At 37.5% G+C, this 22,654-nt stretch overlaps 1 protein-coding gene and 1 non-coding gene across 2 annotated transcripts in view; one reads left to right on the plus strand and one right to left on the minus strand.

Annotated features, from left to right (window-relative positions):
* Window positions 1-22,654, minus strand: part of MRPS28 (mitochondrial ribosomal protein S28) — a 107,385-nt gene that overhangs the window by 77,343 nt on the left and 7,388 nt on the right. Inside the window, exon 2 of the mRNA XM_008689082.2 lies at window positions 7,943-8,124. Within this exon, the coding sequence (XP_008687304.1) occupies window positions 7,943-8,124 (182 nt within the window). The remainder of the gene's footprint in view (window positions 1-7,942; window positions 8,125-22,654) is intronic.
* TRNAK-CUU lies at window positions 2,467-2,539 on the plus strand. Its single transcript has one exon. It is a non-coding gene; the product is annotated as a tRNA-Lys (tRNA).

Here is a 22,654-nt window from a genome sequence, read left to right on the forward strand (position 1 = left end):
ATATGCTGTGGGATCTAGAGAGCAGCATAGTAGAGTGAAAAGAACACTTATGGGCTGCGTTGGATACACACAGCCTAAGGTTTGAATCCCTGCCTTATTAATCACCAGTTGTCTCACTGTAGCACATTATGCTTGGAGACTCACTTTCTTCATTTGGAAAATGGAGAAAATATCCCCTACTTTTTTTTTTAACTTAAATTCAATTAGCCAACATATAGCACATCGTAAGTTTCAGGTGTAGAGTTCAGTAATTCATCAGTTGCATGTAACACCCAGTGCTCATCACATCACATGCCCTCCTTAATGCCTGTCACCCACTTACCCCAACCCTCCAGTCACCTCCCCTCCAGCAACCCTCAGTTTATTTCCTATAGTTCAGTCTCTCATGGCTTGTCTACCTCTCTAATTTCTTCCCATTCAGTTTTTACTCGCTTCCCCTATGATCCTCTACACTATTTCTTATATTCCACATATGAGTGAAACCATATAATAACTGTCTTTCTCTGATTGACCTATTTTGCTCAGCATAATACCCTCCAGTTCCATCCATGTCGATGTAAATGGTAAGATTTCACCCTTTCTGATGGCTGAGTAATGTTCCCGTGTGTGTGTGCGTTGTGTGTGTGTGTGTGTACCATATCTTCTTTATCCATTCATCTGTTGATGGACATCTGGGATCCCTCCACAGTTTGGCTATTATGGACATTGCTCCTATGAACATTGGGGTGCAGGTGCCCCTTCGGATCACCACATTTGTATCTTCGGGGTAAATACCTAGTGCAATTGCTGGGTCATAGGGTAGCTCTATTTTCAACTTCCTGAGGAACCTCCATACTGTTTTCCAGAGTCGCCAACACACAATACATATAGAGTCCCAGTGTAGGTTTTCAAAACACTAGCTATTATGTTTATCAGATGGAAATATGGAAAGGGAACAATCTTAATTTACACTAGGACGAATTTTGTGAAATTGTGTGCTATGTTAATAACAGAAGAAAAAATGTCTAAAGAAAAGGGCAGGCAGGTTCACATGACAGGAAAGTGCTTTATATTTTTAAGTCACAGTAGAAGCCCTCTAACTTACAGAATGGATTATGGAAAAGTAGGTTAAAGTGAGAACTCATTAAAAAAGCATACACATATACTATGAAACATTAGTTTAGCAATTAATGCAAATATTCTCATAGAGGTCCAGGCCTTCTCGCTGAGAAGAGGTCCACTCACTGGAGCTCTGCACTGATTTCTTTATATAAGCAATACCCTTATTACAATGTCTGGGATTGCCAGAATCAGTCACTTTAAAGTAAAACAGGAAAAGACAGACATTTTGAAAGCAATTCCTGCCAGATTTTTATGATTCCCCTTCCCTATCTTTATGGTTTCTTACCCAAACTAATTCAATAGTAGTTTCTTTAAAACAAACAAACAAACAAACAAACAAACAACTCTCCTTTATGAGGGTGTTTCCAAAACATTAAAATTAACTTTCTTAGGAACAAAAACCCTTTCCATTCTCATATTTTATTAATTTATGCAATAATCAAAAAATTACTTAATAATATAAATAGATTTTAGAACAAACACAACTAGCTTTAGCTAAAGATATAGCTGAATGGAAGAAGCAAAAGTACCAGATATTGTAGCAGACCACCAATTTCTAATTTTCCAGTTAATGTTGGTATCAGTCAGTGGGTTTTAGAGAAGAAAATGTTGATTAATTTAGCAAGTCAGTTAATGCAATACCTGCCAAAGAAGTTAATGCCTGAGTCATTCATTCTAATTTGTCATAATCTGATTTCTGATTTTAAGTCACAATCCGACATGAAAGAAAAACAATATAATGGTTAAAACTTTTAAGGTTGGTATTATAAGAATTAGGCCCCATTCACACCTCCAAAATCTCTGAATTTATTTACTTCTATTTTGCAACTCAGTCTAAGTAGATGACAATACTACTAATCATGCTTAAATACCATAGTTTATGCTCTGAATGTTACTATTTATATGTCTTTCTAGAATTTTCTTTTAAAAGTGCTTTTCATATGCTTTATTTTTTTGTGGTAGAAGTACTACCATTTCACACTTTTTTTTTGTGGATTTATTTATTCACTTGAGAGGGGGTGGGGAGGGAGGAAGGGAGGGAGGGAGGGAGAGAGAGAGAGAGAGAGAGAGAGAGAGAGAGAGGGAGACTCTCCAGCAGATTCCCTGCAGAGCATGGAGCCCATGACCTGAGCCAAATCAAGAGTCAGACGCTTAACCGAATGAGTCACCCAGGTGCCCCCCCCAACTCTTTAAACAAAGTGTTCCCAGAATTGTAATATATAAAATAACGAAGGTAGAGCCACTCTGAAAGTAGGGTCTAACTTCCTGACTACCCCTGGAACAGTCTCTAAAGCCTTTCTGCAGAACTCTAGAGCTTCCTGGGACGAAGGCTGAAAAGTGTTCCTTTAAACTATAATCAGGGATGCCTGGCTGGCTTAGTCGGTAGAGCATGTGACTCTTGATCTCAAGGTTGTGAGTTCAAGCCCCATGTTGGGCACAGAGCAAGCTATAATCAAAAACAAAGATTAAAACAAAAAAGCTATAGAAGTTATTAAAAAGCTATTACTTAGCTAATTAGAATATTCCTTTAACCATGGGGCGCCTGGGTGGCGCAGTCGTTAAGCGTCTGCCTTCGGCTCAGGGCGTGATCCCGGCGTTCTGGGATCGAGCCCCACATCAGGCTTCTCCGCTAGAAGCCTGCCTCTTCCTCTCCCACTCCCCCTGCTTGTGTTCCCTCTCTTGCTGGCTGTCTCTCTCTGTCAAATAAATAAATAAAATCTTTAAAAAAAAAAAAAAGAATATTCCTTTAACCAAAATAATTTCTGATTCTTATCAGTTGCTCTGAGTTTGAAATACCATCAACTATATTAAAGGCAATAATGAAAGAAACAACAAGTGTTGGCAGGGATATGGAGAAAAATGAACCCTTGTGAACTGTTGGTGGGAATGCAAACTATTGCTGCCACTGGAGAAGACAGTAAGGGAGGTTCCCCAAAAAGTTAAAAAAAAAAAAACAACAAAAAACCTACCCTATGATCCATTAATCACACTACTGGGTATTTACTCCCAAAACACAAAACACTAATTCAAAGGGATATATGCAGCCCTATGTTTACTGCAGGATTACAACAGCCAAATTATGGAAGCAGCCCAAGTGTCCATTGATAAATGAATGGTTAAAGAAGATGTGGTATATACACACAGTGGAGTGTTATTCAGCCATAAAAAAGAATGAAATCCTGCCATTTGCAACAACATGGATAGAGGTAGAGAGTATAATGCTAAGTGAAATAAGTCACTCAGAGAAATATAAATACCACACGATTTGACCCATGTGGAATTTAAGAAACAAACGAGCAAAAGGAAAAAAAAGAGAAGAGACAAACCAAGAAACAGACTCTTCTCTATAGAGAACAAATGGATGGTTACCAGAGGGGAGATGGGTGGGCAGATGGGTGAAACAGGTGATGGGGATTAAAGATTACACTTATGATGAGCACTGAATAATGTACAGAATCGTTGCATCACTATATATAATACTGTATGTTAACTATACTGGAATTAAAATTAAAAACTTAAAAAAAATCTTAAAAATAATGAAAAAATTAAAACATTTTGCCAAACCGGGTATTTTATTAAATTTGAGTTATTTTTCTTTCCATTTAATTAATTTAAACTGTCCTAAAGTAGAACAGATTCAACGACACAAAAGTCAAACTGAAGAGAAAAAAATGGCCTCAAAAGGGATTTAAAAAGCCGGTCAGGATGATGAATGATGAACAAATTATCTAAAATATCTACATCTTATTTGTAGTCTCTTAAGTAAATGTATCAAAGCAAGAAGTTCTGCCATTACTCAGTTACCCTCCTAAAATCTGCTCAGAGGCAGCCTGACATCATGGAGGTGGAGAAGTAAACACGCGTCCAGCCCAAAAAGCTGTTCTATCTAGTCATATAATCTAAACTTGTAGGTATGAAAAGGGGATGACCAGAGACCTAGCTGGATCTCATTACTTTCTCATTTGGTATTATCATCTTTCTACCAACTGTAAAGACAACACATAAGATCTAAATAAAATGTTTCCCACCCACAAATTTTGTCTTGGATACAGGTCAGAAAGGCAAAGTAACTGGAACAGTTATTATGCTGATTTGACACTTTTCTATAATATTTTCTTTTCTTTGTTTCTTTTGGGGGGGGGGAGTAAGGGGGGAGGACAGAGGGAGAGGGAGAGAGAATCTAAAGCAGGTTCCATGCCCAGCGTGAAGCCTGACAAGGGGCTCAGTCTCACAACCCTGAGGTCATGACCTGAGCTGAAATCAAGAGTCGGACACTTAACCAACTGACCTACTCACGCACCTCAATAGTTTCAAAGCATAAGTGACAGGTAGCTGTAAGAGACCTAGGGAAGGGTTTTGGAAAGAACCTAAGCATTTCTATACATAGAAATCAAGAAATTTAATAAATATTCTATGAAGAGTAGAAACCTTCTTTCCATGATGAATTAAAAACTGGACCACAAAGGATTTGTTCAGATAGAAATTTTCTCCCCAGAAAACAATGTGTGGTTTTGTTGTTACCTACATAGCCATTAAAGTCTGTATATACACAGCCAGGAAGAGAACGAAAGTCACCACACTATTCAGGTTAATTCTTGGCTAAAGTGAACTACTCTCCTTAGCACACTATTAGAAATAACATTACCAGTCTGTAGGAACAGAGAGGAATAGAACTTAAGCCTTGACTCTTGCTTATCATTAAAAGAAAAAAAAAAAAAAAGCACTCTGAGGATATTTCAGACTTTCAGCAATAGAAGTAGAAGTCAAAGCCCTTTCCTAACTACTGTTATCTTCTACCCACCAACATTTTGTCACCATATTGTCCCTTTTTACTCATGTAATTACCGATTTCTAAAATTGATTTGTATGCTTGTTTACTATATACTCTCCTGCCTTCCAGTAGAAGTTGTTGCCCCAACTTCATGAGAGCAGACAGAGAGGTAGTCTGACTAGTTTACCAACCCTTACAACAGTGCCTGCCAAACCGAAGAGGTCCAGCAAATATCTGTCGAATGAATGGATGGATGAACAAACGAACAAATCAACTCCTGCACCATATGATTCCCCCCCTTTTCATGATCCTCAGTCATAAATGTATTGATTTTGTGAGTGATTTGGAAGTTGAAGTGGGAACTCCTGGTAAGAGTGATTGGATCCAGGGCAGTCAGATGGAAGCAGGAGTTGAAAGGTAACTATTACAGGTAACTACAAAACAAAGAGATGCAGGCATTTAACCCTAAGTATATTAAAAAAAAAAAAAAAAAAAAGACTCTAATACAGTGACTGCTCCACAAACTAGACAATTTACTCGCAAAATTATAATGAGCCATCTGTCTCACCTCAAAAAAACAACTGTTACGTAGATTGCTTCGCTAGCAGGAATATATGTAGAGATGAGGGCTTCAACTATATAGTAATTTCTATAACAGAGTGTGTGCTTCTATGGTATTAGTTTTCAATGAAAAATTAAGATAATAAACGTTGCAACAAATTCTAGTATTTGACCATTTAAAGCTATACTGTACATAAAATAAATTCAAACCATATTATGGCACTTACCAGAGAAATATCTAGTCACAAATACTGATACTTAAAATTCTGTGGTGTAGTAAGTAAGGCCTGGGAAATCAAATCAGAAATTCTAGTCTCTAAGGCATTCTGTATTATGCTCAAAAATATAATGACAAAACTGATGTTTTAAAATTTTAATGAAATGGGAAAAAAGAACAGTATGCATAAAAGAATATCCACAAAGAAATAAATACCCATGAAAGGAATATCATAAACAAAATTCCAGCCACAAACATTAGGAAATGCACATATACTACATTTGCAACTTGTAATAAATCTGACTGAGCAGGTGAAATAGTCAAAATTCAGCAGAGTTATCCATAAAAGGCATTTTTTGTAAAGTTAATACTTGATGTTCTGGCTGCCAGTCAGGTCAGCTTGCAAGAATAAAGATAGCACTGCACCTGGGTAGCACCCATGGGAGCATGATGAAAAGCTTATCAATTGTAGGGAAGAGATGAGAAGATTTCTTTACATAAAATAACACAGTACTTCATTTTTAAATTACTGATATGTTTTCTATTAATGAAAAATGATCTGCCACAGCCACTACTGACAGTATGCAAGAGCTCAGGATGCCTCTCTTGAAGGATAACGTATCTTCACACTTGCCTCCTGCATAAACCCTCATCGGTAAGAATTCTTAAGGACTGTCATCATTAGTTCACAAAAATCCAAATCACTAGGATTTCAAGAATAGTAATAATAGTAGCATCTGTTTATTATATGTCAGTCACTAATCTAAATCTTCACATACATTATCAGATTTAATCCCTTCAATGACCCATTACACAACAGACAGTATTAATATCTGCATTGACAGACTTATTCTACTTAGAAATTTCTTGAGTTCTTACTATTTTTGACTAAGCGTACATGTTATTTGATATGCCAAGACAGGCTATCTTGAGCCATTACCTCTCAAAGCCAGGTAGCATAAGCAGCCCGTTTTCCTCCCCAGGTATGTCCTGGTTCATGGCACTTACCTTGCAAGACACTGTTTAGCTTGTGATTATCCGAGGTAGAGGTGTGCTGGAGCCTGACTGCACCACCTTGTGGGAGCTGCCTGTGTACACATATTCCCAACTCTGCATTCAGGGACATCATATTGGTAACTAAAGATTGGCCATGGTGGGAGTGTTTCAGGCCACAGATATTGGCAAATCAGGGCCTTTTTTACTGAATCACTAGTTTTTAAATATTTATTCACATGCCACTGATCAGAGTAAATTTGTATTAAGTTTGTCAGGTCCAATTCAGATTCAGGGAGAACGAGTTCATGTCTCCTACTCATTTGAGCCCAGTTATCAACTGGACCTCTAACTATCCAGAACTCTCAAGAGAGAGGCAACCCACTTTCATAACAGCTCTCTTAGATCCAGAGCAGATTCTTTCCCTATTCATTTCTATAATACGACTCATTCTTAAACATCACAAACTTCTTTATCAGTGAAATTCACCCTACGATGCCACTGAATACTAGATTCACCATGACTTTATGTACTATTAAGAATAAAAAACATGGCCAATTCAACTGACATAACATCAACTCAAAGATGCATCCTGGCACCAGAAATACTGAAATTTTTAAAATGTGCACACTAAACGCTGATGGGAAAAAAATCATTTCTATATTGCTTACTACTGTTTTCCAATCCCAGAATCTTAGTTCCACATCTCCTTTCACTCTTGATATTCTACTCCTAGCTCTCCCACCTTAACGGTTTCTCCAGTGCATATTTATACTCAAAAATATCTTTATAGCTATAACAGAATGAATTCTTTCTATAATAGGAAAAATTATAATTCTGAGAGTAGCTGCAAAATAAGAAAAGAAAATGATAAAGCATTGGAATTTGGTAGCAGGAGAGGAAAGGAGCATAAGAAGTAGAAAGGGAGGCTTCTCTGAGAAGCAGAAGACTGTGGAACAAAGAAGAGGCAAAAAAGGTTACATGTAAAATGGCCTGAGCAGCATATATTACTATAAAGCTGGTTTTAATTTTATGGTGGGGAACAGTTTATCACCAGGATGAACATCAAAATCTTCCCCAAAAGTGCCCTCACTACTTTGAAAAGATATGAATCTAGCCTAATGTGACTAAAATGACATGACATGAATCTAAGCCTAACTTCCCTAACTAGCATAATGAAGAGAAATAAAACATATTTTCTGTCTTTTAGCAAATCACTAATTAAAGTTCAATAATATTTTTGAGGTATCTCAACTTTTATCAACACTCTTAAAACACTTGGGAATGATTCTACTTACTCTCCATCCACTTCTGGTCTTCTACATACACAATGAAACTTGCCACCAAAATCTATATAAAGATCATTCTCTACAATATGGAAGATTCGTCCAATGACTAGTTTATCCTTGGCAGGTCCCATTTGTGTAAGAGGAGAATGTCTCAGCATAGATGCAAAGGATTCCACATTTTGCAGAGAGCCCTAAAAAAAAGAGGAGAGATTTATATGCATATAATTCAAGATAAAAGTATAATATGAAGATACAATAAAATCTTACAGGGAAAAATTTTAAAAGTCAATATGCTATATATTTATATTTTGTGGCAATACGAAAAAATATTTAAATGGAATTCTGCTTTAAAAAACTAGATATACTCTTTAACTTCCTCTTCCTCCCTTCCTTCTTGAAGAGGAAACCAAGAAAAGCGCTTAGTGGGAAATGATGCTGATGTGATGGCTCAGAGTAGAATCTGGAATGTGAGCAAAGTAAAAAGTATCCTCAGACAAAACCTCTTACCATGGGGACAGAAGGAGGTCAGAGTCTGACCATGTGAGTAGGGTATCCAAGAAGGTGATTAACTTTATTCTAAACACCGATCATCTGGGGGGAAAAAAGACTTCAAGTTTAGAGGGAGTGACTGAACAGTATGGAGGTTCCTCAAAAAATGAAAAATAGAATTACCATATGATCCAGTAGGTCCCACTATTGGGTATTTAACCAAAGAAAATGAAAACTAATTTGAAAAGATACATGCAACCTTAAGTTTACTGTAGTATTATTTACAACAGCCAAAGTATGAAAGCAACCCAAGTGTCCAGTGACAGATGAATGGATAAAGAAGATGTGGTATAAATACACAATGGAATATTACCCAGCCACAAAAAAGAACAAGATCTTGCCATCTGCAACAATATGGATGGAACCTAGAGCATATAATGCTAAATGAAATAAGTCAGCTAGAGAAAGAAAATTATCAGATGATTTCACTCAAATGTGGAATTTAACGATTTCACTCACGTGAAATTTAAGAAACAAAACAAATGATCAAATAAAAAAAGAGATAAACAAAAAAACAGACTCTTTAATAAAGAGAACAAACCAGAGGGAGAAGTGGGGGTGGGGAATGAGTGAAACTGATAAAGGGGATTAAGAGTACACTTATCGTATGAGCATTAAGGTATAGAATTGTTAAATCATATCATATCTCCAAACTAATATAACACTGTATGTTAATTATACTTCAATAAAAAATAGCCCAATAAAAGGTTTTTTAAATTTAAATATAGATTAAAAGTGATTAAGGGTCCTTCAACTACCAGGGTGAACATGAGTTCTTGTTATATAATATTTTTCAACAGGTTTGTTAAAATTTTCTTCTTTTTCCTAAAGTAAAATTTCAAAGGAAAAATAGCTTCTTGTTTTGTGTTGCTCATTTTCCAGGAGTCTTTTTACATATTGAATTTACTTGAGGTTTGACTAAACCTAAAATGCAGGCTCCTTACTTCTTTTTTTTTTTTTAACTTACAAATTTTTTTCCAAACACATGCTTTTTCAGAAATCTGTGAGTACAGACTTGTACCTTCTACTCATCTTTAATTTGTGTCTGGTGTGGTATGTGCATTCTTTGGCTCAAATTAAGGGAAGTACTAAGTTTCAGTTTGTGAGAGCTAATTACAGAAGAATACTAACAATTTAATCCATCTATATCCTGTATTTGGAATAAGTTTTACATCTGTTATTTCAGGGAGAATTATTAAGAGTTTGATAGTATGCTTACTTTACAAACTATAAAACCGTATTTATGACTCATTTTTAATACATGCAGTACTCCAAGGATTACAAACTCAGATGCCAGGCTGGGTGGGGACTTGGTGAGCAGAAGAATTACGTGCCCGTCTAAAAGGTACATTCACTGCTCAGCTCCAGCTCCAGCTGCAATTCGAGTTCAGTGTTGCCACATCTTTTGATTCTCCAAGAAAAGCCAGAAATCCACGTGTTAACGTAAAATTCCCAATTTTTCCATGTTTATTTTTTTAAAAAAGCCTTCTACTTTATCAATGTGGTAAAGCACACTTTGGCCCAAACACCAAAAGCTTATGACCTTTGCCTCAAGGAAAAGAAAGTCAAAGGAAAAAAAGGTCAAAACATTTGGCTGATGCCAAGTCCCTCAGACGCAGGAAGGAGGGTATGATGGTGGATTTGTTTCAGTGAGTTGAAACACACTGGGAAGGAATCCTGAGCACCTAAGTGTCCACTTAAACCAAAAACAAGTCAGTAGGTCTAGATGCCAAACAGAGCTGAAAAGGTAGCCAGGAATATTACGCGTTGAGCCATACTACTAGTTTTATAACTCCACAGAGTATATTTTTAAAGGTCCTCAAACAAGCACCTCAAAAAAATAGTTCTTTCTTGTAGAGAGCCAAGTATGAAACACACTCTATGTAGACATAGGCTATGAGCTGCCCTCTAGAGGTAGCACAAAGAGTCATACCAACCCAGCAGTGACAAGAGCAGCTACTGTGACACTCCACTGGGAGCCACTATATCATTCATAACAGCTGCCACCAGAGCAGCTGAAAAGGGCACTGCTCAAAGGCAAAGCAGAGTATCAGCTTCTGGGTCTCATCCTGCTTGCAGTCAAAGGGGGTCGTCCTCCCCCCTTCTTCCTATGACCTGCTTTCCCATTACCCCACTCCTGTGGTTGACAGCTTCTCCTTCCTCTCTCTCCTTCCTCCTCCTCCTCCTCCTCTTCTTCTTCCCCCACCACCTTTGGAAGACTTTCAATTGAAGCCATGGTCTAATTAAAACAGCCTTAGATGATAGCAAGATCCAGTAGTAAATCTAATAGTTAAACATTTATTGAAAACAATTTAGTCATCGCTAAGGCCTGCTCCTAAAATATGTTACATAATCTCCTTTATAACTGTGAAGAGATGTTTGGGCTAAGATTAGTATGACAGTAAAAGGTATTTCCTCCTAAGTTTTAGAAAATAATTACGTGTTAATGACTATTTAATAAGATCTCTTAAGACTTTTTAATAAATCTGTTGTAAAATATTTATATTATAAATTTCATAAAATTATGAATAATTATTTTTATACTGGAGTACAATCAACATATAATATGATGACATTATAAAAGTTTCAGGTATACAACATAATGATGTGATGTATGTATACACCATGAAATGATCACCACAATAAGCCTGGTTAACATCCATCACTATATGTACTTACAAAAAGTTTTTTTTTTTCTTGTGATGAGAATTTTTAAGATCTGGTCTCTTAGCAACTTTCAAATATACAACACAGTATTATTAACTATAGTCACCATGCTGCATTCCTTTGACCTATTTTATAAGTTTGTAGCTTCTGACCCCATATACTCTCCCACCCCCCCATCCCACCTCTGGCAACCCCTAATCTGCTCTCTGTATCTATGAGCTTTTTCTCTTATGAGCTTTGTTTTTGTTTTTTGCTTGTTCAGATTCCACATATAAGTGAGATCATACGTATCTGTCTTCCTCTGACTTATTTCACTTAGCATAATGCCCTCAAGGTCCATCAATGTTGTTGCAAATGATAGATTTCCTTCTTTTTCATGACTGAACAATACTCCATTTTATATATATATATATATATGTATATGTATATGTATATGTATATATACATACCACAGTTTCTTTACTCATCCATCAATGGAAACTTAGGTTGTTTCCATATGTTGGCTATTATAAATAACGCGGCTATGAACATGGGGATGCATACATCTTTTTGAGTTAATGTCTTTACTTTCTTCAGATAAATACCAGAAATAGAATTGCTGGGTCATATGGTAGTTCTATTTTTATTTTTTTTTTTTAGAAACCTCCGTCCTGTCCTCCACAGTGGCTGTAGCAATTTACATTTCCACCAACAGTGTATAGGGCTCCCTTTTCTCTACATCCTCACCAACACTTGTTATTTCTTGTCTTTTAGATAATAGCTATTTTAACAGGAGAGGTGAAATCTCACTGTGGTTTTGCTTTGTATTTCCCTAATGGTTGATGACGTTGAGCATCTTTTATATACTTGTGGGTCATCCATATGCCTTCTTTAGAAAAATGTCTACTTAGAATTTCTTTCTATTTTGGGGTTTTTTTTGCTATTGAGTTATATGAGTTCTTTACATATTTTGAACATTAGCCTCTTATCAGATATATGACTGGTAAATATTTTCTCCCATTCAGTAGGATGCCTTTCATTTAGCTGATGGTTTCCTTCCTTTGCTATAAGAAAATTTTCAGTTTGATGTAGTCCCACTTGTTTATTTTTGCTTTTGCTGTCTTTGCTTTTGGTGTTGAATTCAAAAAATCATCACCAAGACCTATGTCAAGGACCCTACCACTTAGTTTTCTTCCAGGAGATTTATGGGTTTAGGTCTTATGTTCAAGTCTTTAATACATTTTAAGTTACTTTTTTGTCGTATGCTGAAAGAGTGGTCAAGTTTCATTCTTTTGCACGTGGCTGTACAGTTTTCCCATCACCATTTCTTAAAGAGATTATCCTTTCCCCTTGTATATTCCTGGCTCTTTTGTCATAAATTAACTGAACATATATGTGTGGGTTTATTTCTAGCTCTCTATTCTGTTCCATTGGTCTATGTGTTTTTATGCCAATAACATATTGCTTTGAATATGGTTTGGAATCAGAGATTGTGGTGTCTCCAGGTTTGTTCTTTTTTTCAAGATTGCTTTGGCTATTCAGGATATGAATAATTATATTTTAAAAAAGAGATTTTAAATTCAAATAGTAATAGAATGCTATTGTTTTTTGTTCTATTATTTCTGCCTATGCTTTGTTACATTTTACAATGGAAGTCAATGTATTTTCAGTGAGTGAAATAATTTTACCACAAGCATAAGACCCCTGGATTAACACCTGAATTTGCTTTTAAATTGTATACTTATTATTCTGTTTGGACACTATGTCAAGTAATCAGAAAAAGCTCTCCTTCAAAAATCATAATCTAGAACCATTTCTGAATTCCTCATTTACTTGTCAAATGTCTTCTAAAAACAATAAATGTAGCAATTCCTTCAACCCACATTGACAACAACATTGTTAGCTCCTCCTACGCTGATGCAGACAGCAGAGACAGTAGGCACACTGTCACCTACTGGGTATACCACGGAGCTCAGTGTCTAACGCTGGTTATGGAAAATGTTTCTATAAAGCTCATTCACAGAGTTACCACAGATTAAGCAGGTACCTCAGAGTTGACTGCTTCCTTTGAGAAGTAGTCACAGGGCTCAGATTTCCAAGTATTCCTGTTATTCTACTGTACCATTTTTTCCCTTTGAGGACTAAAAGTTGAACAGGACTGTCCAGGTAGAATGGGGGAAGGTGAAGGGATTAGAAAAATAGCAAACAGTATCACTTTAATTTATTCATTTATCAAATGTATTCAGTATTGAGTGCCTGTCATGTACCAGGCTCTATTCGAACCTTAATATAAAAATATGTGAAATGGTAGGGAAATACAGAGTTAAACCAACATGACAACAGAGATTTGGGTCCAAAAAGTTGCTGTAAACAACTGCTACCCTCACACAGGTTGTAAAGAGTCTTGTACCACAGGCTAAGTGGCATCAGATTCAAAAGAGGTATGTCATTAATGGGGTAACAGTATGTGTTCCTCATTTTAAAAAGAAAACGTTGACAGAAATATGCAAGACGGACCAGAGAGAGGGGGGGAAATGAAAAGAACTGTTGAGAGGCTCCTCCAATTAGCTAGGACAGAGATGATAAAGGGCTTACACTGAAGCAGTGGCCATAGGAATATAGCAGAAGGAATAAAGAGCTATTTACCAAATAGCACAGCAAAGAGTTGATCTTCAACTGGCTATAGAAAGTAAGGCAGAAAAGCAGCTATGAATGAGGTGTAAGAACAGTGCGGTAAAAGTAAGAGAGTAAATTATTTTTGCACATATTAGGCTGTGATACCCGTAAAATTTCAGGGAATACTGGCTATCTGGTAGGTAGTTAAAGACAATGGTGCAAAGGAGTGCCTGGGTGGCTCAGTTGGTTAAGTGTCTGACTCTTGATTTCAGTCAGGTCATGATCTCAGGGTCATGAAACCAAGCCCCGCGTCAGCTCCATACTCCGTGGGGAGTCTGAGATTCTCTCCCTCTCCCTCTGCCCTTCCATCCCCCTCCTCCCCTGCCAAAATAAATAAGTCTTAAAAGAAAGAAATAATGGTGCACATATTTATATACATACTAACATAAATTTACACGTTTATAGTGATATAATAATATAAGTTCTTCAAAATAAATATATCAAATGCTAACTGTAATAATTTCTATATAGGACTAATTTTTCTTTGTATTATTTATTATAGAAAATCTAGAACATAAAGTCTATGTATTACTTTAAAGTTTCAATGTATATTAAGTATATATAACTTTCATGCATATGAGGACATTTAATATATAGCTTAGAATTAGAGGCTATTAGTGCTAAAAGAAACATGAAATATCAACGAGTCCAACTACCTCACTTTACACGTGAGTACCATACCTGCTATTCAAAACTACATAATATGGCTAAGCAGTGATTCTTAAATGCGAGTTGCTTCAGAAGTTGGAAAGCAGATAGAAACATTAATTTTATTTTATTTTATTTTTTTAAAGATTTTATTTATTTATTCGACAGAGATAGAGACAGCCAGCGAGAGAGGGAACACAAGCAGGGGGAATGGGAGAGGAAGAAGCAGGCTCACAGTGGAGGAGCCTGATGTGGGGCTCGATCCCAGAACGCTGGGATCACGCCCTGAGCCGAAGGCAGACGCTTAACCGCTGTGCCACCCAGGCGCCCCGAAACATTATTTTAAAACTTGAAGGAAACATACAGGAGAAAAACAAATACTCAGGAAACCTCAGTTCTATGACCAACTCTGCCATTAAATAGCTAAAAAATCTTGAATAAGTCATTTAAGTTTTAAATTTGTCTTCTCATTTGTAAAAGAAAAAAATGGAGTGAATATCTACAAATTTTAGTAATAGGAATTCTTCAGTACTCTAAAACGTAAAAAGGATTTTATAAAGTAATAAACACTATAAATGGAAGACAACTTCCCAGTAAATATTGGAACATATGCTCAACGATTTCTTAGTGAAGGGGCATAAGAAAAGAAAGTTTCGAAATCTCTATAATAGAGGTATATCATAGTAGCAGGAGAATAATTATGCTAGATAGGGAGAAACAGAATTAGGAGAGGCTGGATAATCAGTTAGTGGCTGTCTGTCCCTCTCTCTGAGATGAGCTTGAGCCACACCCTCGCAGATGCTGGGAGGGAAGTGGAGAGACAGACACAATCTGGGGCCAAAGGATGCCTTAAAGGTTTCTAATAAGACAGATGTTGTCTGACCAAAAGATAAGGCATGCAGGTATACACATGGAACTGTACTTCCAACCATTCTGGGATATAAGACACTTCTAAAACTGAATTAAATGTCATGTTCTAAGATCCTATATAACTCAGTACTATACAATTTCTTTCTTTTAATTGAAGTATAATTAACATAGAGTGCTATACTAGTTTCAGGTGAACCATGTAATGATTCAACAATTCTATACATTACTCAGTGTTCATCATGGTAAGTGTACTCTTTTTTTTTTTTTTAAAGATTTTATTTATTTATTTGACAGAGACAGAGATAGCCAGCGAGAGAGGGAACACAAGCAGGGGGAGTGGGAGAGGAAGAAGCAGGCTCACAGCAGAGGAGCCTGATGTGGGGCTTGATCCCATAACGCCGGGATCACGCCCTGAGCCGAAGGCAGACGCTTAACCGCTGTGCCACCCAGGCGCCCCCATCATGGTAAGTGTACTCTTAATCCCACATATCTATTTGCCCCACCCCCACCCACTTCCCTTTTGGCAACCACCAGTTTGTTCTCTGTATTTAAGAGTCTGGGTTTGTTTGGGGGTATTTTTGTCTCTTTTTTCTTTGTTCATTTGTTTTGTTTCTTAAATTCCATATTAGTGAAATCATATGGTATTTGTCTTTCTCTGACTTATTTCACTTAGCATTATATCTTCTAGTTCTAGTACTATGCAATTTAATAACAGTCATCACATTTAAAATCAATTGTTAAATGTTTGTCTTCTTTGCTATACTTCAAGATGGAAAAGGAGATATCTGTTTTGTTCACTATTAAAAAAAAGTTTACGTAAATATATTATCTTAGTTCCTGGAAGACAAATAAATAGGATGGATGTATTTCCTGACTATTCTAAAAAGAACCTTCTGAAATCAATTTCCATCCTATCCATGGCACCACCCCTTTCTGTTACCCATGTTCCAATGTTTAACAAACTCAATAGTTAAAACATGTTTTCAGGGATCTGGAACTGCTATAAAATGCACTGCTATCTATTTCTACATTTATTCTCACCCTGCACAATAAAAACACAGGGAGAACAAGTAAATAAAGTCCAGAAGAACTGTCCAGGACAGGAATTGGCTCATAAACAGGCACTCAAAAAAGTCCCTAGGGTAAGACTGTGAACACAAGATGAGACTACCAAAATGGTTCCAGAGGAACACAACGGTAAGATGGCTTGTCTAAATTACTTCTCAGCTATCTGGGGTTGGCTCTCTGAATTGACTCAACCTAAAGGCATTAGTGATTCATTTCCATGATAAAGGACACTGATCGTCCATGGTGTACACTGGCAAAGCAGTTCAAATTAACATCTGTAGACACCAATACCAAGTGACTACAGAGGGCAAGGCTTTGTCATGGCAAGTAACTTATGCCTCATATCGATTAAGGCAAAATACAGAAGTATAAAAGTGCCGTTTTCTGTTAAGTGAACTGGAAAATGGTAACCTCAGGGCTTTAAATTCCCAGCTAAAGGTTAACATAAGAGATCTGAAAGCCTCTGCAACTGTCCTAAAAGAAATCTTTTATCTCCTTTAGCCTCAGGCCTGAAATTAAAAAACAAAACAAAAATCCTCCAAAGTCTAATTCTGCAGATGGCTGAATGACAAAGCAAACTGAGTTCCCAATTTCACAGGTTCTCTAGTGTTGAATTTGGGGCATTGATTAGGAAGGTGGTGGTGAATCCCGAAGATCAGAATGGGAATATGGCCAGACGCTGATAAACCTGCAGACTCTAAGCCCCTAGACTCTGCCAAGTGTCCTTTGCCGAGAGAAGAAGCCCTTCCATCCCAATCTGAGGAGGTTAGTCTTCCCTTTCCTGAATTACCTGCAATGGTCTACCCTGAGGTAGTTGCAAGGGGCCACTGAGCCTCCTAAGCACCCATCCCTCCCACTTCTCATTGCTTGTAGAACTGCAGAGTTCGACACGGTACTCACTAGAAACATGTAGCTATTCAAATTTAATTAAAATTGAATAAAATTTAAAATTCACTTCCTAAATTGCACTAACCACATTTCAAATGCTCAACAGCCATATGCAAACAGCCCAGATATTATAGGATATTTCTATCATTACAGAAAATTCTATTGGCTAGCACTAGATCTATAATTCAACTCTCAGCAGACCCCAAGGGGTGAGATACAAAGTACAGTCCATGAAGAGGTAGGGTACCCACCAAAAGAACTGCATGATTTTGTTAATTTGTATCAATATAAACTAAGGATCTGCAGGGGAATGGATCCTAAGGGTACTGGGTCAGAATGAAGGGAAGACAGTACTGCCTTAGGCCAAATTTACTAGTATGGGCTCACTAAGCAGAGACTCAGATACAATATGTTAGCTTCAGAGGCTAGGCATGGCTTTTAATAGTTTGCTTGGCTGACTGAATAAAACCTGAACGCAAAGACAGACTACACTATATGAAGCTGAAATACCAGAACCTCCTCAGCATACCACAGAGGAAGGCATCCAAATGCTTGAAGCAAATAATACAATGTTGAAGTGGATTTATCGTTTATGACCTTTCCACCTAGCCCTTACTGTGGTCCCTAGCAGGATCTATAAGATACTCAGTTCACCGACGCTGAGGAGTGAGGGGAGTGCTGGCATTTCTGAATTGCTGTGTGGTGGCTATCCTCCTCACTAGGACTGATTGGTGGGAGCTGCTTCCAAAAACAGCTCTCTGAATTCAGAGGAGCTAATGAGATCTTGAAGTGACAGGAGTCAGGTCAGCACTTCCTAGCCAACAATATGATGGGCATGGTTATCATAATTCAAGAGAGCCTAAGCAGTAACCAGAACAGTCCGACTTGAAGAGCTCTTTGCTGTTGGCTGATTGATGATGACGTCCCAGAAATGAAATAGATGGGAAAACTCTGTAGTTCTAATGAACAGAAGTCTGGCCTGAATCACCACAACTGACTCTCAGGGCCACACAACAAATTCCCAACCTGAACCAATTCCCAGACACTGAGTCCTCTGAATGAAGAGATCATGCCACGTTGAGGAAGGATCCTACTACATAGCAAAACATTTATACTGCCAATCTTCCTACCAGCTTTCTTAAAGAGAGCAATGACTGTTTCCAGGGTGTCCGCTGGGGAAGGAGAAATAATCACACTTTTCAAGGATTACGTGAACTGACATAACTCCTGAAGACTCAATTTGCTTCCAGTCAGAATAGAGGCTTATGCCGGTGGTCACATGATTAATGGGAGTTTCAGCTCAGGCCCATCCCCTGAACTCACTGTGGTTCTCTCTCCAGTTCTAGAATGCATAATGGAAACAGATTTACTCAGCAACTGGCAGAATGCCCACTTTTAGTTCCTTAATCTGTGGAGCGAAGGCTATTAAGGTAGGAAAGGAGAAGTGAAAAACACCAGAACTTCCCCTACCTACCAAACAAGTAAATTGAAGGCAATACTACATTCCTGGCGGCACTTGCAACGATTAGTGCCAAGCACCTAGAAGATGCAGGGTGGTGATTTCTACCACATCAACACTTAACTTGCCTATGTGGCCCTCCAGAAAACAATGGGTCCTAGATAATGATAATTTATTATCACAAACTTAATCAAGTGGTAACTCCCACTGCAGCTGTTGTTCCAGATGTGGTTTCATGGTTGGAGCAAATCAAATATCCCTCAGCACCTGGTATGTGCTAACTGATCTGACAAATGCTTTCTTTTTCTAGATCTGCTAGTGGAGACTATATAACTTGGGGTTATACCAATTCACCAGCTGAAAGTTGCAACACCTCTAGACACATGGCAAGACACATGTATTCCAGAGGGTGGGAAATAAATCTCACAAAAATGTTGGGCCTTGGTGAAATTCCTAGGAGGCCAGTGGTCTGGGCCATGTTGAGATGCCCATTTTCTCCACTAAGAACAACACACAGTACTTAATGGGTCTCTTTGAATTTTGGAGGCAACAAATACTTTATTTGGACATTCTTCTCAAATTCTTTTACCAAAGTAACCCAAAAAGCTGCCAGTTTTGAGGGGGGCCCAGAATAAGACAAAGCTCTACAACAGGTACAGACTACCAGGCAAGCTACTCTACCACTTGGGCTTTATGACCCCACAGATGTGGTAGTGTTTCAAGTACCTGTAGCAGAAAAAGATGTAGAATAAAGACTTTGCCAAACCTCTCTAGGGGAATCATAACGCAGAGCTAGAGTAGTCCTGAAGGTAAAAGAATAGCCTCCCAGTGGACCGAACTTTGAACAGTACACCTGATCACTCCGCCTAGAAGGAATGACAGCCTAAGGTATGGATCTATATTAATTGGTGTAAAGTGACTAATGATTTTGCTGGATGGTCAGGGATTTAGAAGGCACATGATTGAGAAATAGATGACAAGGTTTGGGAAAGAGATATGTAGATAAACCTCTCTGAATGGGCAGAGTGAGAAAATAAATCAGTCACATGTAAATGATTTCTTTAGCAGAAGGAATCTTAATAATCAGGGGATGACAACGAGTCCTGTGGATGTCAACCTCTTTCCCCAGCTACTCCTGTCCCCCACAAATGGGTTCAAGAACAAAGCTGCCACAGCAGCAGGGATGTGCTTCTGTCTTAGTGATAGAAGGGATATCTCAACATGTCCCAGACTGTTAGCCAATGAAAAATTTCACCAAGATGGCAGGTCCCTGAGTTTTTGTGGGATGGAGGTTATGCATGGATTCAGAAACACTGACTTCTACTCACCCATGTTGATCTGGCTACGGCAACTGCTAAATGACCAATCTGCCAACAGCAGAAACCAACAATAAGCTTCCAATATAGCATCATTCCCTAAAATGATCAGATGGTACCTGGTGGCGGGTTACACTGGGCCATTCTATATAGAAAGGACAGTGATATGTTATCACCGGAATAAACACTTACTCTAAATATGGATTTGCCTTTCCTACCCACAAGGCTTCTACCAAAACCACCATCCATAAACTAATAGAATCTCTGATTCATTGTCATGATATTCCACACAGTAGCTTCTAACCAAAAAATCATTTTACAGGAAATGATGTGTGATAATGGGCTCATGTTTATGGAATTCACTGGTCTTACCAGTGCTGGTCCTGACAGACTAGCAAAATAATCCTTAAAAAAAACCACACACACACACACAACACTCTCTATTTGAGATCATTGTAAATTCCCATGTAATTAAAAGAAATAATACATAGAGATCCCATCCATCCTTTACCCAGTTCTCTCAAGGGTACTAAGACCATATAAGAAACCACAACCAGGAAACGGACACTGATATAATCCACCAACAGTATTCAGATTTTACCAGCTTTATATGCAATTACTTGTATGTGTATTTAGCTCTACACAATTTTATCATATGTGAAGACTCATGTATTCACCACCACGGTCACGTTACAGGACAGTTCCATCACTGCAAGGATCCCTCATGTTGCCCTTTTGTAACTCCCCATGATCCTTCTGACCTCCACCCCATCTCTAACTCTTGGCAACCACTGATCTCTTCTCCAGCTCAATAATTTTGTCATTTCAAGAATGTCATAAATAGACTTACACTATACAACCCTTTGGAACCAGCTTTTTTCACTCAGCATAACACCCCCGAATCATTCAAGTTGCTATGTGTATCAACTGTTTGTTCTTTTTACTTCTAAGTAGTATTCCATGGTAGAGATATACCATGCTTTATCATTCAACAGCTGAAGAACATCTGGGCTGTTTCCAGTTTTTGGTTATTACAAATAAAGCTGCTATGAACATTTACGTACAGGTTTTTTTTTATATGAACATGAGTTTTCATCTCTCTGGGATAAATACTCAGTGCGCTAGTGTACACATCTTTTTTGGTAGAACCCAACCATCTCAATTTAGGTAACGGGCCAGAGATGAGCTGCTGAACTGAACTTCTCCTGGAATGGAAGTCCACCACTCATTATCTGCTAGTGGCCAAGAGCAGAGTGCTTTAAAAAGCAAGGCAAAACCCAAAACAAATCAATTGTTTTATTCCCAAATCCCTACAAACCAGGCTCTACTCAACTGTGATAGTTTCCTTTATTTCCCTTATTATTTAATGCCAACAGATAAAAACAAACATAAGGCACATAATCATGTTATAAAAATTATTATTAATACAGGGGCACCTGGCTGGCTCAGTTGGGAGAGCATGTGACTCTTGATCTTGGGGTTGTGAGTTCCAGCCCCACGGTGGGTATAGAAATTACTTAAAATAAAAAAAACTCTTTGGAGAGCTTGGGTGGCTCAGTCAATTAAGTGCCCAACTCTTGATCTCAGCTCAGGTCTTGATCTCAGGGTCCTGAGTTCAAGCCCCACCCTGGGCTCCACAACGGTTGTGGAGGTACTTCAAGAAAATAAAAAAAAAAGGAGGAAAAAATAGTCTTAAAAAATGCTTTAAAACATTTTTAAAATTATTATTATATAATTAAAAGAGGAAATTTTAATATAATCTTTAAAAGTAACCAAAACACAAATACCTTAAAAGAATGGAGATTTCTAGGAAAAGTGAGAGTTAATAAATAATAAACACAAATAAAGTTAATGCTGACTTTGGGAAGTCACAAAAGAGGCTCTCATGGATGATCAGATCGTATGACAGCCCATAAAACAAAATATATACAGAACATATTCAGAATATACTTATCTTTTCTTTTAGGAAATGTATAGTATTTATATTATAGGTGTTGACTTCTCCCCAGAGATTTATACCTACCTCAATTCACTCTTCTATTGTTTTTATATTAACTGGTAATTTTCTCTAAATATGCCTTGAAAATGTTAGACCCTACCATGAAACTAAACATTTCAAAAGATTTTTCTTACTAACTCAGGGATAACTCACCTAGAATTTCATAATGTAAAAACCGGCTGGCACCACAGCTAAAACCGTAAATATTTTTCAACATTCCTTTACATAATTTGTTTTTAAAACACTAGTATAATTTTTAAAATTGTCAATATAAAACTAGTGAGAAAACAAAAGTTTAAATAAAACTATAGAATACTGCTACTATATGAATTTAGTAGAATTAAAACTTACACTAAAAATAAGAATTTTCCGCCTGGGTGGCGCAGTCGTTAAGTGTCTGCCTTTGGCTCAGGGTGTGATCCCGGGGTCCTGGGATTGAGCCCCACATCAGGCTTCTCCGCTAGGAGCCTGCTTCTTCCTCTCCCACTCCCCCTGCTTGTGTTCCTTCTCTCACTGGCTGTATCTCTCTGTTAAATAAATAAATAAATAAAATCTTTTAAAAAAATAAAAAATTAGAATTTTCCCCTTGACATTAAACAAAT

Source organism: Ursus maritimus, unplaced genomic scaffold, assembly GCF_017311325.1.
Source record: "Ursus maritimus isolate PB19 unplaced genomic scaffold, ASM1731132v1 scaffold_9, whole genome shotgun sequence".
Classification (NCBI taxonomy): Eukaryota; Metazoa; Chordata; class Mammalia; order Carnivora; family Ursidae; genus Ursus; species Ursus maritimus.